Here is an 18,908-nt window from a genome sequence, read left to right on the forward strand (position 1 = left end):
TTTTTTTTTTTTTTTTGAAGACAACAATGATAACAATGAACTTTTCAGCTCTGTCTTCTCTAATCACTTGATGTAGGTGATACAGGAAGTTTCAGAAGCAGTCGTATTTTTTTTTTTTTTTTTGAAGACAACAATGATAACAATGAACTTTTCAGCTCTGTCTTCTCTAATCACTTGATGTAGGTGATACAGGAAGTTTCAGAAGCAGTCGTATATGTGCACTTATAAAATGTGTRTATATATATATATACATATGAATAGCTTTACTCGGGTGAACAGTAGGTAGAAGTGTTTCTGTACTCTCCTTTTACAGATATTGACTCTAGCCAAGATTTTGTTTGCTTTCTCAGTGTTTTAATTCAAGGATCATTCCACTGACCTAAGTGAAGTGACTCCGGGTTTGCATCACATAACTCAAATAACAATTTAGCCCAGGATCAATAGATAGCTTTTCCTATTAATAAGCTATCTGGAATGACTAACCAGTTGATTTGCCTTATGACAAAAGCAAGAAATGTAACACAATTAGTTGTAACTGTGAAATCATTGGAGTTACCATTACATCTTCTTTTCTACCCCACCCACTAGATGTTTCTAACTACATTTGTGACATCGTGCTCATCTAATTACTATTTAAAGATACTTAAAAATGTAAATAGTAAATTGATCCTACTACTGCTTTCAGTAGCAGTACAATTAGAATATAGCATCATCTCCACCTTCACAAGAAGTCAAAATATTAGCTAATTAAACAGTATTGGAAATGTGCAAATCATATTTAATGAAATGATTGAAAATTCTWTACATAACCAGAGAGCATTTTTTTTTCCTAAGTTAAGCACGTGGCTCTGAGTTTCCTGAATTCCCTGGGCTGCAGAATTGGTAGAAATGTAAAATACAAGAAGTCATCAGAAATTAATGCTTTAAATAGCCTTTAAGTATGATTGAATTTTTACACTTAAGTATGCAGAATGATACAGCTTGAAGGCAAAGGGCGAGTTGTTAGATGAAATTCAGTGGCAGGCCTGATCCTTTTTGTGCTGGAACATTATGTCCTAATTTGATTTGATATATATATATATATCTCTACTTAGCTACTAAAAGGCAAAAGGGTATAATGGCAGCATGTCTATCTGACTGGCTTTTACCTGTTTTAAACTGATTGAGTCATTCATAGAGGGGGATAGTGATGTTATTCTCATCCAGAAAGATCTGCTAATTGCTTGCCAGAGAACCAGAACTGTTACACAATTGCCTTTATGCATAAACAATGTCATTCCATTAATATTCTACTAGCCTTCCACCGGTGCAGGGAATAAGGATTTAGATTTGATTGTTAAACTGTGAGAGGTTTAAACTCACTTAGTAATGTTACTTATGGGCAAAATTGGATTTCCAATTAGTCGAGCTCATTTGCCCCTTCAATGCATGGTTGTGAAGGTCTAATGATACTCTCTGTGCAACTATTACATCCACATGGCAACTGAAGGTTGCAACACTTTCTCTTTATGCATCTTTCAAGTATAGGATTCAGGGTAATGTAGAAGAAAAATACTTTCTAACGTATTTCTTACATTCTCCTAAAAACTACTGACCCTGCCTGTAAACTTCTTATAGTTTTGATCTATACTTTCATAGATTCAAAGCTTTGTAGGTATCAATGATACACTTAAGAATTTTTTCAGCTTTGGGCTCAAATGTGTCTGTCCAATGTCACACCCATCTGGAAGACACTTGGTATATAGTTAACTTGCCTTTTTTTTTTTTTTTTTTTTTTTCTTTTTTTTAATAGACATCCCCCTGCAAATTACTGAAAATCCCATCAAAACTGTTGAGTGTTATAACCTCCTCCTAAATTCCCTTCCTTCAAGAGACACCTCCAGGTAATTACAGGATCAGATCATAAAAAAAAGGAGTTAATTGAGTGTACAAAGTGTTCTAGGAAGCAGTGTGAGGAAAGTAGATGATGGATCTATAAGTAATGCATTTTTCAGAATCTGTTTTTTCTAACCAACAAAGCTCCATACACTCAAAGCTGAAGCCTTCTGACGAACACAGCATTACTCACTCAGACAAAATTGTTCCATTTAAAGTCAGAAACTACACATAGAGGGATGAGTGATTCTCGAGCAATTACTAATGGTTATTACTATTAGGACAGGAATAGTATTTTCCTTCCAATTACACTGTGTATGGAAAAGTACTAACATAAGTGTGCCTGGTACRGGACTACACATTTACGCCTGMAGGTGGCGAGCAATATGTACTATGCAAAGCATTTCAGTCTGCCAGCTTGGCTGCTGTTACTATCTCGTATCAGTTTGTTTTATTTAATTATTATTTTATGAAATATCACATAGAATCCAAGGCACTGCTGGTTATGTGTTTGTTACTATTTATTTAATTTRCAGATGAAATTCCTACAGTGGTTGGGATCTTTAGTGCATTTGGCCTTGTCTTCTCTGTCTCCCTTTTTGCTTGGATCTGCTGCCAGCGTAAATCTTCTAAATCCAATAAGACCCCTCCATATAAGTTTGTCCATGTTCTGAAGGGGGTTGACATTTACCCTGAAAATCTCAACAGTAAGAAGAAGTTTGGAGCAGATGATAAAAGCGAAACAAAGAACAAATCAGTGACGCCAAAGAATTCTCTCCATCTTGACCTGGAGAAGAGAGATCTAAATGGCAACTTCCCCAAGACAGCCCCAAAAACCCAGAGCTCTCCAGATCTTGAAAATTTGTCTCCAAAACACTTTGCAGAAAGAAATAAAGATTCTGTGTCCCCTGACAGCTTAAAATCAACCACATCCCTGTCTTCTGAAGAAAAACAAGACAAAYTAGGAACTCTCTTTTTCTCCTTAGAGTACAACTTTGAGAAAAAAGCATTTGTAGTGAATATCAAAGAAGCACGTGGGCTGCCAGCAATGGATGAACAGTCAATGACTTCTGATCCTTACATCAAAATGACAATCCTGCCTGAGAAGAAGCACAAGGTGAAAACCAGAGTGCTGAGAAAAACCTTAGACCCAGCTTTTGATGAGACCTTCACATTTTATGGGATCCCCTATAGCCAACTCCAAGACTTAACACTTCACTTCACGATCTTGAGCTTTGACAGGTTTTCCAGAGATGATGTCATTGGAGAAGTTCTCATCCCCCTCGCAGGAATTGAATTGTCGGGAGGAAGGATGCTAATGGACAGAGAGATCATCAAAAGAAATGTTAGGGTAACATGTTTTTATTTAATCTTTAAGAGTATTGTGCCAGTTTTAGCTATCATTCTTGTGTAATGCTGCGAGCATTTTAGAAAGGAAGCAAGTCAATCATAAGARCCATGCTGATGCTTTCATAAGGAATCGGCTGGTATAAGGAAGCAGTTACACAAACGTAATAAAAGAACATTGCAGTGAGCATAATATAAGAAAATGCCAGTGTCCTAAGCTCTACCTCCTTGTTTAGCTGGTCCAGAAAGTTTGAGTGGGCCCATTACATTAGGCCAAGAGGCCTCAATCCACATGAATTTGCTTGAAAACAAAATAATGCAAAGATTTATGTACTATTCCCCTTTCCTGTTTGAAGTCACTCTTTCRCAAAGTCAATGAAAACCTTTACCTCCACAGATTTTGTAGCAGGTTCATAAAGAATATGGATGTACTTTATAGTATTGGGCACTAATAGAACAATACTATTGGTATAGTTCTGTGCTGTTATTGCCTCTTTCTTAAGAATTGTGACACAGGCAGCAGCTCTGCTAAGGACAGTAAGATATGAGAGCAGACAAAGCCTCACTGAAGTCGGTGATAAAACATGATGACTTCACTGGGCAAAAATAGTTCCTTTTTTTATGTGGTTACAGAAAGTAAAGATCATTTACAACAATCACAACTGAACCACATAAATGCTCATGCATCACACACATCTCTTAATCTCTACCAAGGAAGTAGAATGTGTATTGACTTTCAATCTGATTGTTTTCAAAGACTAAGCACGCTGCCAAATCAAATAAATGTCTACCAGACAACATACCTATAACTGATATTGGTATTTTGCAATTCTACTGCTCCTGTATTACAACTATAACTATGTCTCTGATATTTTGCTGATATCTTATTGAGTTTACTGATACATAAAGTACTGTTTCCTTTTGCTTCCCCTGCTTGCTTTGTTTTTGTGAAATAAGTCTATTACTTCTACAAATTCAGTCTAACAATTATACAGAAAATCTTTGACCTTATTCCATTTATATGACAGTCCTTTAGAGATTGTTAGGGATGAGACTTCAGTAATAGTTTGAATCCTTACTGGCTAAAAAGGTTTTATTGAAGATTTTTTTCTGATTTGTCTCTACTCAACTTTTAACATGTTTTTTACAGTATTTAGTTTTGTTTAAGATCTTTTCCTTTCATTGAGTTTGTTTCCCAGGATTTAGGATTTATATTTTCATCTCTGAAACTAATGATATCATATTAAAATACATTTTAGTTTTCTATTTATTTAACGTTCAGTCTACTAGCAAACCATAAAAAAAGTTATGTAACTATATTAGAAGGAAAAAATATCCGCTATGTAAACTAGCACAGCTCTATAAATGATAACTTCTTTTATCACCTCAGGAAATACAATTATGTGACATTTAAAGATCTTATTCTTAATTCCAGTTTTAAGCTCTGTCAGGATAATTGCTCATAAAAAGTCTTTTTTTTTTTTTTTTTCCTTTCACTTCCTCAGAAATCATCTGGGCGTGGAGAATTACTGATCTCTCTCTGTTATCAGTCTACAACAAACACACTAACTGTGGTTGTTTTAAAAGCCAGACATCTACCTAAATCTGATGTGTCAGGATTATCAGGTAACGGTTTTGCTAATGAATGTGCTCTAAGAATGCAGAGTAAACAGAGCAGACACAGCTAAAATGTGTCATTTCAATGATTAAAAACGGCCTAGAAATGAAGGAATAGTGCTTCTATTATTCRCAGTCTGTTAATTTTATTCCCATTTAGGTCAATGCTTTAATTTCCAGGATATATGTTTTACAGACTTTATCTCCAATCACAGAGTAGAAATTCAAGGCATCTGTTAGCAATAGAAACAAATGAAGTTTGTCACTGTCTTGAATTGAACGTATCTGCCATAAGTATGCGATGGTGTTGACAGATACTAAAAGCTTTTAGTTATGACAAAAATTCAGTTTAATATTACTGGAAGATGTTACTATTACTGTCCTGAGTTTGGTCCACTGAGCAGTAACATTTATTTGGCAATCTTAAAAGCTGAACTATCCCAGTGCTGGAAGTAAGCTGTAACATTTTAACCTTTCTCATGAAAGGGRCTCCTGGTGCACAATGGAGAGGCAGTTTTCGCACTCTCTTCTCTTGGTCTTGTATCATTTTGACTTCAGTGGAACTTTCTTTGAAATGAATACTAGATTTGCACTTAAGTTCACATTAATGTTCAGATAGATAACATAATAACAGACTAAAATACAATGTGTTAACTACCTGAGAATAAAAAAAAAAAAAAAATACCATAAACCGAAAGTACATAACACAGGTCTCTACAGACATGCACATGTGCTATTGATACTATATTCTTTCACTTCTCAAGATTTTCTTGAAAGAAGCTCAGGAGAAAGTAGTTTTGGTAGCCACTGAATCATTTACTATAGTCAATACTACAGCCTCTCCCTCTAACACCAAGAGATACTGCAGTTTATCTAGCCGGTCTAACCAGCCATGGATCTGGTACAGCAGATAGAAATATCTCCCATTTACATGAGCTTCACTGAATTCTCCCTTTTGATCTCACTTTTATTCTTATATCACAGAAGAGATAAATGGAGCCCAAAAGTTTACTGCATTATAAGCAAGCACACCTTCCTTCAACGGCCATCCCCAAGGGGATAACAGACATTGGCAGTTTCATGAAGATGCATGATAGCAAGCTGATCTCTTGGGCYGAGATCTGTGCTGGTGAGAAAAGAGTTTGCTTTGAAAAGAAAGGCCCTCCTGGTCTCARCAGCTACCTAGTCTCTATAATGCACTCAAACCACACACTTGCTTTACAATTTCTCCTATGAGTTAAGCTATAAATTCTACTTGTTCTTTGTGCTTACTTCAGTCCAACCTAGTTACCTATAACAGCGGTAAATATTTCTAAGAGTTATAGGCAGTCATGCTGCTCCTGGACATCCAGCTCATTTACATAATACTTCATTATTTGCTGGTCATCATCTAGTCCTGACTCAATGGATATTTGGGTGCCACTAACATACAGCATTTGTGACTGTCCTTATCCCCACTGAGTCTTTCTCATCAGACCTACATAAAACTTGGACAGAGGAGGGTGCTCTGCTTAAGGGACCCTGTGTGGTCAGCTAAACCTCCTCGTTGAATCTCCTTTAGAAGATGGGATCTTTTTCACACTGAGGCTGTTTCATTCATCAGTTCAACTAAATTTTACAAGTTTCATTGGTCATCAGCTACAAAGTGTTTAAAAGACCTAAAAGAATCAAAAGGAATATGCTGGCTTTATCTATTATATCACCAGAAACAGTCATTTAAACAGAAATGGACAGCAGCATATATCCACTGAATGCTCATGTGGCATGCACTCATTCTGGGGCAAGCAACACATTAATTATATCTATAACTTTTTTTTTTTTAAGTATAGAATACAAGAGTGAAGATATATTATCTACTACTCCTTTCGAAATATTCTTAGATTAAGAAAATAAAAATCTCTTTATCATCTGACCATTTTGGTCAGAAAACTTTAGCACAGTGTTTTTAAATCTGATTTTTTTTTTTTTTTTCTTTTCCTTACACTCAGCTATACCTGAAATTTGAAAGCTGTTTTTTTGCATGGAATATCACATTTGACTGGTTTCAATAGGGAGAGGTTTACATTGTACCTTTGAATGTGGAAACAGGCTCATGTTTGCACTGAAATAAGTGTTAATGTACTTGAAAAGGATGATTTTTAATGTGTTTTGTAGCCTAACAAGAATTTCTCTTAAGGAAGAAGTACAGTCATCATTAAAGGTAATAGGAAAAGAATCTTGCAACAGTAAAAAAGTTCTGAAAAGCACAAACACTCAAAGTTGATTAACAGAGATGAAAAATATGAACTTTTCCCTTCTTTTCCTCATTTTGATAGTACATCACCCTCATATAGTCAGATACATATATCAACAAGAATCTCCCTATGTTTAAAGTACTACATTTGTTCAATAAAAAAACAGTGGGAACAATTTAATCAAGCTAACTGGCTTTGGTAAAACTGCAGCAGAAGTGAAGAGCATCCATTCATCCATCCTCTCAGCATAAGACCATTCTCCCCTTTCCTAGGCCTTTCTTATTAATGCTAAACTCTAACTTGTTGAATAAATGTGAAAAGTAGATTTCTATTACACATAAATATGTAGGCATACATATTTAATAGTCTATTAGAATTCAGTATATTTTCATCTTTATGTGCAATGGTGATGTAATCATTCAGGTTAATGGATAAGCAGGGAGGATTAATGTCATGAAGGAGACATTATGCCTTGAACTTTGCTGGTTCTATTGATTACATTTTTGGTGACTATAAAGGAAGGTAAAGGGACTGACCGAGATGTGACCATCAAAGCTAAATGAGATAAATCATCTTCTATAAGTTGAAACAATTCCTCTTGTGATGCAAATATGCTGGTATATTGCAAAGCTTATCATTAACAAGATTGATGAACTTTTGAAGGGCCATATTCAGCAGCTAATGCACATTCTTTTTCTTGTCATTGCAGATCCTTATGTCAAAGTGAACCTGTACCATGCTAAGAAAAGAATCTCTAAAAAGAAAACCCATGTGAAGAAATGCACCCCGAATGCTGTGTTCAATGAATTATTTGTCTTTGACATTCCTTGTGAGGGTCTTGATGATATCAGCATTGAATTTTTGGTGTTAGATTCAGATAGGGGGTCAAGGAATGAGGTCATTGGCCGATTAACCTTGGGATCTTCAGCAGAAGGAACAGCAGGAGAGCACTGGAAAGAGATTTGTGAATATCCTAGGAGACAAATTGCCAAATGGCATATGTTGTGTGACGGTTAGCAGCTTAGAGAAAGGTTGGAACTTAAAAACCTATATATATTTCCATTAGCAAGGAGCAATTTCCTTTCTTTGCTGTGTGTAATTACAGGCTTGTAACTACAAGAGTTTTTTTTAGGGGGTAAGGACTGGATTGAATTATCAGAATAGAAGGTAGCTGAATTTTCACATTAAATCAATGAATTTCTTTTTCATTAGTCCTTAACATAATTTGACAAGAGATTCTTACTCTTCTGGAGTTTACATAGCCCTTAACTTCAATAAGAAGAGCCTATCTGTTATGAATAAGTCACTGGAAATCTTACTAGTATTCTTACACAGAAGAATATTAATATATTCTTAATTATCATTAATAGATATTACTGGATCTAAGAGAAAAGGTGGTTTACTGGAGGAAGGCACTGACCCTATAAAAACCACTAAGAATGACAATAAGAAGAGAATTCCTTCAGAATTCCTCCATCAGAAACCTTCTCTTATGAAAATTCAATCATTATTTGTAAGTTTTGGTTTCTTATATTTAGATCATCCCAAAGACTGAAAAGTTTTTCAGTGATTTGCTTTACATATCACATCCTGTGCAACTAACTGTTCTATGTGTGGGATTACTGTATAATTACTTACACTTGGATTTTTTAATATGTATATATTTAACATGGAGTTTTATTACAACAACTAAAGTAGATACATGATAAAAATCAGCGAGCAAATTAACATTGTTGTTTGTCAAAGGGCTCCTTCATAGGTTACCACACATGACACAGGTTGGGGAGAATTTGAGATTTAAGTATGGTTTGAGTTCTTTCCTCTGAGAAGGTTGACACTTTAGTATTTCTAGTCAAGATAAAATATTTATATTAAAATGAAGCAACATACATAACACTACAGTCAGTGTTTTTTCACCAGTTATATTTCAAGCAGTTTAGCAGTATTGAAAGTTGTTCCTCTTTTTCTTACTCTGTTTAACATCCTGAACTGTGAATCATCTCACTACAGTCAATAACACTACTTCCAACATAYGAAGTTGAATGCATTCCTAAACTTCTGCAAGATAGGAACCCAAACTCACATTATAATTCATGCAACATTATGTTAGGCGAACTACTTGAAAAAAAATACATTTCACTTAGATCATTTGAGTTAATGTCTGTTACTGATTGTACTGAAAATTGGTGGTGATAGGAGAAAATAACATCATGATTTCATGTTAGTGCGACATATGAACATATTAACTTTCTTAAACTGTGCCAGGTCGGGGGAGTATGAAGTGTAACATAGAGAAKTACAGAAATAAAATATTTAGGCCTGTGAAATTTACTCCTTGTTACACCAGATACATTTTTAGGCTGTCAGAACCATAGCAGAACTGAAAGCAAATTAGTTCCTAAAGTTTGTACACTGATTTCTGATATAGTACTGTTTGCAAATATTAATCCTCTGTTCTTTTCAATTAGAATTTATATGAAGAAAATGTTAGCTGTGGAAATAACAAAGATTTAAAAAGTGTAAAAGCAGTTTTCAGTATTTTTGCATATGTGTTTTTTGCACGTATACCACTGAATACCATTCAAGTGAATGAGACTATCCAGGAATGAAGAGACTGCTCTGTGTGAATGAAGGTAACAGAACAGGCATACAAGTAAAAGGAATATATTGGATATTAAATCAGTCTCATTAAACAGCATATCCAGGTCTTATAGAAACCTATTTGAGCTTTTTGGTTGACTTCATGTGTTCTCATATGGCCAAAATATGTTTGCAGTAAAGGACGCTGAAATAAGAAATATGCAAGTATAGCACTGGAAGAATTCTATTGAAACTCTTTCAGGTTTTGTGTCAGTAATTTCTCCAGTTTTTGAGAATGTGTTTGATATAACAGTGTTTATAAAGTTCTGTAAAAAATGCATTTTCATAAACATGCCTTTTATGATAATGCTTAATGTAAAAACAAAACATATTGTATGTATAAAGGAGAAGACTCTTTTGCTTATTTCTTTAGAATGTTGATTAACTGCTTAAGGGCTAGAGTTTGCCAACCTCATGATAGTAGATCTAATTCAAAGCTGAGAAATTAAAGATGACCATAGGCTTCAGTGGGGCTTGAAGTGCAATCAGAATAAAACCTTTCTTAAGAATCAGTCCAGAAATACCAGTGGGACTGTGGGACCAGTTTGATGCTATGAAGTTTGGAAGGGTTCATATGGCAGTCCCATAATGGCAGAGTTGTTACAAATACTAGTAAGGAAAGAACTTATATGTAAATGATTGCAACAATGGGAGTAGGATAGCTTGTACTTAAGATAAATAAATAAAGATGAGGTTTTATATATTAGCCCATAAGTAGTACATTATCTCTAAAAATAGGTGACAACAGTCATTTGTCTTTACTGGACAAAAATTCTTATAACTAGCAGGGAAAAAAAAATTAATCATGGGCTGTGACCATCTTTCGTTTTGGCATCCAACAAGATGTAGTCAACACTTTTTTCAAATGTCCATATCAGTCTGACAGTTAATATTTCTACCAGCTAAATGGCAGTTGTTTGTGGGGGCGGGGGTAGGACAGGGAGAGGGAACAAAAATTTTTATTAAATTGAAAAAATGTAAATAGAATTTTGTTTTTAATTTAAAACAATGTTTAGCTTGGGAAGTGGAGTAAAGATGACTTGTTACACATCTGTAAACCAGACAAGGCAGGAGAGAATGTAGCCTGTCCCAAGATGAGAAATTCTGCTGTTTTATAGAGTATTCGATTCTCATTGTGAATATCTTGAACTCTGTTAAGGATACTGTACTGTATTAAACATGTAAAAAAATGTTTGTCTAAGTAGCTTACAAAAATAATAACTCCCTGTATGGGAGACTATCCATGTCCAGAAATCTGTTGTAACTAAATACCTGATTCGTTATGATGTTGTAACTTAATAGAAGCTATTGGAGAGGAAGCATGGTGTATGAGGTTTTGTAAGTTTTTTTGTGCTGGTTCTGTATGTTGTGCCATGTGTGTAAGACAAGAATAAACTGCTGCTTTTGTTCATCCCATCCCAAAATAATTATCCCACTAACGTATCTTTTTCAGATACTTCTGTTGCTGTTGGTACTCATTGCCTACTCTTTCATGCTCTTATCAAAAAGAGTTTGCCTTGCAAAATCTTCTTGTTGTCACAGAGGTGGATTTGACTTGTTTTGCTAAAGTCTATCACGTGTTCTTTATTTCTAGCTTCTTCCTGCCTTTGCTTTGAACTTTTAACTCAGGCCAAAATCCGAAACATGACCCACAATAGAAAATCTGAGCCCCTGCATGGGTCTTACAGAGACCACTGGCGCACAGAATTAAAGAAGGACCAAGTCTTTCACATTATGTAGAAGAACTGAACAGCAAGTCACATTTTACTCTAGGAATCCTCATTTGGTAGCTAGAAATAAAGCTTATCCCTCAGCAGTCACAGTTTTAACACTCATACTTGCTTTGATAGCCAGGCATAACCTGGCTGTCTGCAGAATGTGGAGGCACATTCGGAGCTATTGACATTCATTCTGTGGTGTCAGAACACTGTGAGACTGCTCCCTCATTCTTGCCACAGAAATTTATGTGGAAAAACTGTGATGCGATCCACTGTCCAAATGCCTGACACTGAACACCTTGCATGTTTATAGGCTGGTACATTCCCCTGCCAAACCTCCTGTCCCCAGGGCATAGTTATCCAGTGTGAAAGATTGTTCTATTCCATTCTCGGCACTCATCTCTTCCTTCCTTCCCTGTGTTGTGCACAGGAAACAATGCTTCTCAATACAACCGTGAYTTATTTCTGGTCACATTTCAGACCTGCCTCTTCAGTATAGAGATCAAGAGTGCCTTTATTTTTTGGCTATAATGCAGTTCATTCTCAGGGGAGGCCTCAAGGCCACTGTCCCAACTTCTTGTATCTCAAGTTGCTGCAACAAACAAGCCCTGTCAGGCCTCAAGGAAATCCTTGCAGATGCCTCCCTTGCGGCTGACCTGATTGCTGAGATAATAACACCAAGTCTGTTGCATTTGTACAGCATCAAGAACAATAACATGCTGTACACACAGTAAGAACATATAACCATGGATTACCGTAAACCATACTTCTTTTGCTCTAACAAGATTTAAATATATTCCATGTAAGCTGCAGTCTTACCTTTTTTCCCCTCTGCTGCAGGATATCTCAGTGAAGGCGATGAAATACGGTGCTCTTAAAGCTGCCATGACTGTTCCTGGTGCTCATTTTGTTTGCTCTGCTCATGAATGAACAGAGACCTTTATTCAAGAAGTTCTACTTGTTTTCCTGATTTTTTTCCTGGATATCTTTTGCATTCCAGCAGAAGGTAGCTGTTGCAACAGTGTATTGGCCATAGAGGTTTTGAGGCAGGGTGGGAACACTGGTTACAGGTACATTACAAGTCTTCTAGTTTAGCAGCAAGATATAAGGGCAAGATTTAATTTCACAGATTAAAAAAAAAAATGTTTCTCAACTTGCAAAGTTCACCCAAATTCTGAGTATTCTAGGTGAAATCCATGCATTTCAAATTTGCCACAGACATTTTTTTCACTTCAAAAATCTGTTGTAAACAATGTCCAATTCAGCACTTGTTTTTAACTTGGTTGTGATTTAAAGCAAGAGTTATTTCTGTTTAAGAAAAAAAAATGTTGGCAATCACGCCCATATCAACAAGAAAAGCTTCAGTCAGAATCATGGTTTAGATTGGTAGGCATCTTCAGAGGTCAGATGAGGCTGCTCARAGCCATGCCCACATTAGTCTTGAATATGCAAGTCAGAGGTTCTACAATTGCTCCAGGTAACCAGCTTCCATATTTAACCAACTGCAGGTATCAGGGCTGCAAGTCAGCCCTCAACTATSAAATAGTAGAGAAAATCCTGTTTTGCTTGTCTTGTTGACAGCCAGGTCCCACCTTGAACCATCTCACGGACGCCTGCAGCTCTGCTGGGTTTTCAATGTCTGTGCTGCCCTTTGAACTGCTCCCCAAAGGGCTGCACTCCTCTTTGAACTGCCCTGCTAATGGCCAAGCCTCGGTTTGAATTGTCCTGCTCTGGGCCGCAGCCCTGGTTTTTGAATTGCCCCTCTAACGGCTGAGCCGCGGTTTGAATGATCCTACCAACGGCCACAGCCCTGGTTTTTGAATTGCCCACCAACGGCCGAGCGCCGATTTGAACTGTCCAACCAACGGCTGCAGCTTCCATGTGAGCTAACCCCGCCCCCTCCCCATAAACGGCTCCGCTAACGGTCCCAGACCCTATTTAAATTGCGGGGCTAACGGCTGCGTTCCCTTTTGAACCGCCCCACCAACGGTCGCGGCTCTGCTGGCGGTTGCCCGGGGTCAGCAGCGCCCACCCCGTGGCCACGTTCTCCTTCCTGCCCCGGCCCCCTGGAGCCACAGCAGCTCCCAGGTACTGCGAAATGCACCGAGCTCCTAATCTGCGGGGTTTTTTTCCTTCYCTTGGAGTGAAATGAAATATAAATTAGGGGGCTCTGGCATTATGAATGATTCTAAGAGTAAGATGTTGCTAGGCTGTTAAGGGACGGCCTGGCTGCAAGAAAACTCATTGTTTTCTTTTGCCYTGAGGAAAGAAGCTTCATTCATAATACTGAGCTCATTATTCCTCTTTATGCAATCTCTCAGGGGATTTTTTTTTTYTTTTTTTTTTTTTAAGAGGATTGTTTAAGCAAGACTTTTTTTTTACCCCTTTCCTCTCACTTCTGTAAATGGATGATGTAGCATGGAGCTTGGTGCAGGAACTTGAGACCCTCAATTATTTGTGGTACCAACTAACAGATAAATGCTGTGTTATTATTGCAAACTGCTTCACCTGGGCTGTGATTGCACCCAGGAGCCAGGTGATACTTATGTGCAGCACCTGTCCATAAGATTTTGGATTGTGAGTTAACTAGCCAAAAGAAATTAGAATAGAGTATTTGCAGTATAATTTAATGTTGCAAAAAGGTGTCGTTCTTTTGCACAAAATAATGCCTAATGATAGAGTTTTTCTAGCAGAAARATGTTTCCAAATCAATCACCCACTTTGAAAACCCATGACGCAGAAGGGTGAAATGCCTTAAAGAAGCATGTTAGACTATTTCCTTTGGAAACCACTGCAGGGTAAGCATCATTTTAGAGCAACATTAATGTAGTAAGTCTTACACTTCTTCACCTATCTAAGGGGGCTCTATGGCAACTGCTACATTTAATTTAGTCTTGGGGACAATCACAGAGATAGCCATGTAGGATCCTTACAGCATCTGTCAGAGGAAAATACATGGCTCTGAAAACACAGCTGGTTTTAAGGAAAGAAGTATCTGTCAATATCGGTAGCAATATTGATTATATTCCAGTAATACCCTCCAAATCAGATTGCCTTTAGGATGGTGTGAATAAAAATTCCTGGTTGGACACTAATGGATGGACAAGGAAACCTCTGTCTGCATCTTGAAGTGCCTGTGTGTAAAGCAAATAAATGTACTGCCCTCCATCTTCTTTTCAGTAGCACAAAATAAACCTCCACAACATCAGGAGCAGCTGTTAACTTTTCTTATGAATTATTTTCACCACTCTCCAGGGTTGTAATGCTGCTTCAGGGACTGCCTTTTCTTCAGATAAATTCCTTAGAGCTGTAGGTTGCAAGGGATATGTATGGATAAGAAGGGAGATGTGAATCACAAATAGGCATATAACAATAGAGAATTATTCTAGAGTTATTCCAGGCTGAAAATGAAATGATATTAAGCAGCAATGAAAGTTATAGATAAGTAAATCGGTGTGCAATGAGAGCATATCAGTAAAATATGGTCAGGAGAGAAGTGGAAGTGTCAGAATTCCTCAGAACAAGCTCATGATAGCTTGCCTTTGATATATTTTGGTTATTTTCACCCTTAATTTATTTGATGAAAAAAATACACCATATTTTAGCCTGCTCTGATTCACATCAATTAATCAAGATTCCTTCTAGCATTCAATAAATGTCCCTAAAACTCTGACTGGTTTTGAATGCGCTTTGAACATCTACTACAGGGGTTGAATATTTTATTATGTTTGTATGTGCAAAAGTCACCCCAAGAGCTGCTAAGGCTTCACTGTTGGAAAATGTTTGGGAAGAGGCTGGTGCTGTTGGGCCTGGACTGACATGGTGATGTCAGGATGCTCTGTCTCAGATGTTGCCCTATACCCATTTGGGTTCCCCTTCCTGATTCTACAGACCAGAAAAGCAGATTTGACAGTATCTTAAATCAATTAGTTTGGTTTATTGTCTTGCTTTAGGCTTGCCAGTTAAGCACAGAGCTGCTCTGCAGGTACCTATGTGCATGCAGCAGCCTGGGTTACATTTGCATACCTTATTCTTTTTCCTGTTTCTAAGCTTGTTTCTCACTTTTGGTGCCCTGATATCTCTCTCACCGAGTCTGCACTCAAATAAGGAACCCACTTCTGCTACTACCCATTGACGCTAGTTTGTAACATCTGCACCTAAATTTGGCATTTTTAATGTTGTTACTTAGGTAACACCAGCCTTATGATTTTACTTGCCTCTTGGACACTGCTGRCATTGTGAGACTGAAATCCTTCAGAGGTCCCCTCCAATTGTCTGCAAAGATCAGCCAGTCCTGACCTAACTTCATAGCCACTTCTTAAAATCAAGCCACCTCTCACAGCAGTGTCTGTAACTTTTCTCAGTTTCTTATGTTATCTGTCTCATCCAGCAGTTTCTCACATCATACTGAATAGCTGTCCTATTAAATGAAGCTCACATGAGGGCCTAGTGGACTGGCTTAGTCATTTGGCTAGTAATTAGCTTATATTCCTCAGGCGCTAATTCTTCTGTAGAAGCATAACTGAACTTCAAGTCTGTTAGGCCTGTGTTCTTGGCATCTGAGATACCTGTGCTAAAAGAATAAATTTGAGTCCCCTTTTACAAAAGAGGGGAAGTTGGGTATCACCATGTGATCATTCTGAATTCTGATGTAAATCAGTGAGGGTATGGCTCTCAGTCCAGACTTTAGGTTTTCTGAAGGAGCCGCAAATGCCAGCTGCTCCCTAGGACATGGGGAATCAAGTCAGGATCAAGTCCAGTGACAGTAACCAATGACAGACACAGTCCAGTGACTTTTGCAAGTATATAGGGATGAAGTGGATTCAAGGTCAAGMTGGGAAGTTAGCTGGTATATTGGGTTTAGAATCCGATTTCTTGATGATAACTGGAGCAAGAGTCAGTTCAATGATGGCCAGGCAGGTCCACAGTGATAAGGCCAATTTAAGGTCAAGACAGCAAGTCAGRTGAGGGGCTGGATCAGCATTGTGGATGGCCAGGTATGGGCACACCTGTGATGGAGCTGCCAAGAAGCAAACTTGTAACATAGCTCAAGCAGAGACAAGAGGTTCAGGCCTGAGTTTAAGTGAACCCATGGACTGAGTGTGTAGGTGAGGGTTCCAGGCTGTTTATAACCATTAAGGCTTGTTAGTGTTCTCAGGGCAGTACCTTGGAGTTTACAGAAAGCTACAGATAATCTGCTTTAACACCTCATTTAAGTGGCTAATATTTAATATTTTTTTCTCTCCTAAACTTACTGTCTTTGACCCATCTTGAATTCCATTTATTACTATGTTCCTAGTTTTGAGACAACTTGGGTCTCTGCTGCCTTACAGCTGATGCATGAATGGATAATGAAAAAGATATATCACTTACTGTAATGTAASAGGCTTGACAAATTTCTTCCTTCTCTCTCTCCCCAAAGCCAACATTACAAAACTGGAGGTCTTTTTACAATTGTCCTTTGATGCCATATGGAAATTCCCAGTCCACAAAATTGGAGATGCTCTAAAAATTTCATGAATGAAAGTTTGTCCATCTCTGATTAAAACTATAAAAATGCAATTAAATTGAAAGCAAACTTTTGCCAAATCTCAGAGGAAGGCGGTTTGCAGTGGCCAAATGACTGTCCCCTGAATAATGTTACCAGTGTCCTCTATGAAGAAGCAGTATTTTGCCAAYCAATTTCGTTGTAAGAAGAATATAGTAATTGATATTTTTAATATTAACATTCATTCAAGATAGAAGAATCTTATCTCTTGGTATGCCTTTTTGCAGAACCTGCCTCCATTTGAAGAAGATGTGTTCACTTTTCATGGAATCAAGTTTCCCACAGCATTTCTACTAGAATAAAAAAGGGGTCTTCTCAAAGTTCTTTGAAGCTCTATTTTTTTTAACTATTTAGAAAATATCAGCCTGCGGGATAGATTGTAGAAAGAAAATGGTTTTCATAGACTTTTTTAGATGGAGATTTACTTGCAGTTAAATCAGAGCAGGGCAATCATGTTTCTTGACATATATAGCATTAATTGAGTGTTTAAGGCATTTCAGAGATGAAGTATATTCAAGCTTGTTTCAGGTCAATAGCCTATATCTTTGTTCAATACTATGTTCTGCAGCTACACAGAACTTTCTGATGAAAATTTTGCAAAAACAAACATATTGGACTATCTTATCTCAAAGCCTGGAGTTGTACCAAGTCTACATACATCTCAGAAAAGTGCCCAAGTAGATGAATTTTTTACCCTTGTTCTATTTTTTATTTAAGTAGCAATAATAAATAAGAAATAGAATAAACACAAATCTCTTGGTGCAAAATAGGAATGCCATCTGAAAAGTTGAGGGCTAAGAGGTCACAGGTTGAGGGTCAACTAGAAAGTTGAGGGCTAACAGTTCAGTTCGCACTGAAATTTAGAAAAAAAAGAAATCCTTAGACTGTTTATCTTKGAGTGTGGTGTAAAAAAAGAATATTTGTTAAAACAGTCTTTAGAAGTCAGAATAGCAAAAGCAATAATATGTTCCTGTGTAGTAAAACTGAATGCCTTATCTCTTGAAGTTAGTAGAGACATAAAGGAGTAGAACTGGGAGAAAATATTTCTCCTGGTTCAAGAACAGTATTGGCCCCAYGTATCCCTGGTATTTAATTATTTTCTATATCCATCTGTATGCCAGACCTCAGGGCAAAGAAGAATGTGGCAGTGCTTCTCAAAATGATGGTAAACCTCAGTGAAAACACTTGCAAAGCCACATGTAGATGAGTATGGCTGAGAATTGCTGTAAAAATAATCAGATTAGAGCCTGTGTTTGGTGTGCTTTGCCCTCTCAAATGGAAATTTGCAACATAGAAACATAGAAGAATTATTATGCCCAGAGCTGAGAAATCTGCAGAATAATTATTCTGTCGGCCAGTATCAATTATTGTGATTAAAACTTCATATAAATATAACATCTGTCTTAGAATCCTTGCTGATATCTTTGTCATATGTGAGTAAAGTGAAGTGAATTTACTCTTTACCCAAATCTAAAATATATAGCGCATATATATGAAGCAGATAGGAGTCTCATYTGAAATATTGTCCATAAAATTGATATGAAACATGAGACAGTGTAACTAAGATATTTACAATAAGTCATTTAGGCCTATAATACCATTTTTTCCTTTTTTCTTTCTTTTATTAAAAATGCCCAAACCAACTTATAGTAAAGAATYCCTGGAAAAATTATGGTATGGTGTGTAGTATTCATACCATTTTTATTCTGTGCAATAAATTTAAATAAAATATACATTATCTGAAGTGGTAACTGCTATCTGGGTTCAAAACAAACATGTTCTAAAGTCTCCATGCTTTCTTACTTCATTGTGCTTCATATCCATTCTTTTGTCRTGTCTTTTAATCAAAAGCACCTAAAAATATTTCATATAATCTCTTTTGCAGCCATATTGGACAGCTTTAATTGCTAGCATAAGAATGCATAAGAA

The 18,908-nt window shown here is 36.9% G+C and overlaps 1 protein-coding gene across 1 annotated transcript in view; it reads left to right on the forward strand.

The window, feature by feature from the left end:
- Window positions 1-9,717, forward strand: part of SYT4 (synaptotagmin 4) — a 44,576-nt gene extending 34,859 nt beyond the window's left edge. Inside the window, exons 2-4 of the mRNA XM_026039020.1 lie at window positions 2,412-3,226; window positions 4,728-4,848; window positions 7,783-9,717. Of these exons, the coding sequence (XP_025894805.1) occupies window positions 2,412-3,226; window positions 4,728-4,848; window positions 7,783-8,090 (1,244 nt within the window). The 3' untranslated portion in view covers window positions 8,091-9,717. The remainder of the gene's footprint in view (window positions 1-2,411; window positions 3,227-4,727; window positions 4,849-7,782) is intronic.
- The last annotated feature ends 9,191 nt before the right edge of the window (window positions 9,718-18,908 follow it).

The sequence above is a fragment of the Nothoprocta perdicaria genome, unplaced genomic scaffold (assembly GCF_003342845.1).
Source record: "Nothoprocta perdicaria isolate Ctin4 unplaced genomic scaffold, notPer1 scaffold_10, whole genome shotgun sequence".
Taxonomy (NCBI): domain Eukaryota; kingdom Metazoa; phylum Chordata; class Aves; order Tinamiformes; family Tinamidae; genus Nothoprocta; species Nothoprocta perdicaria.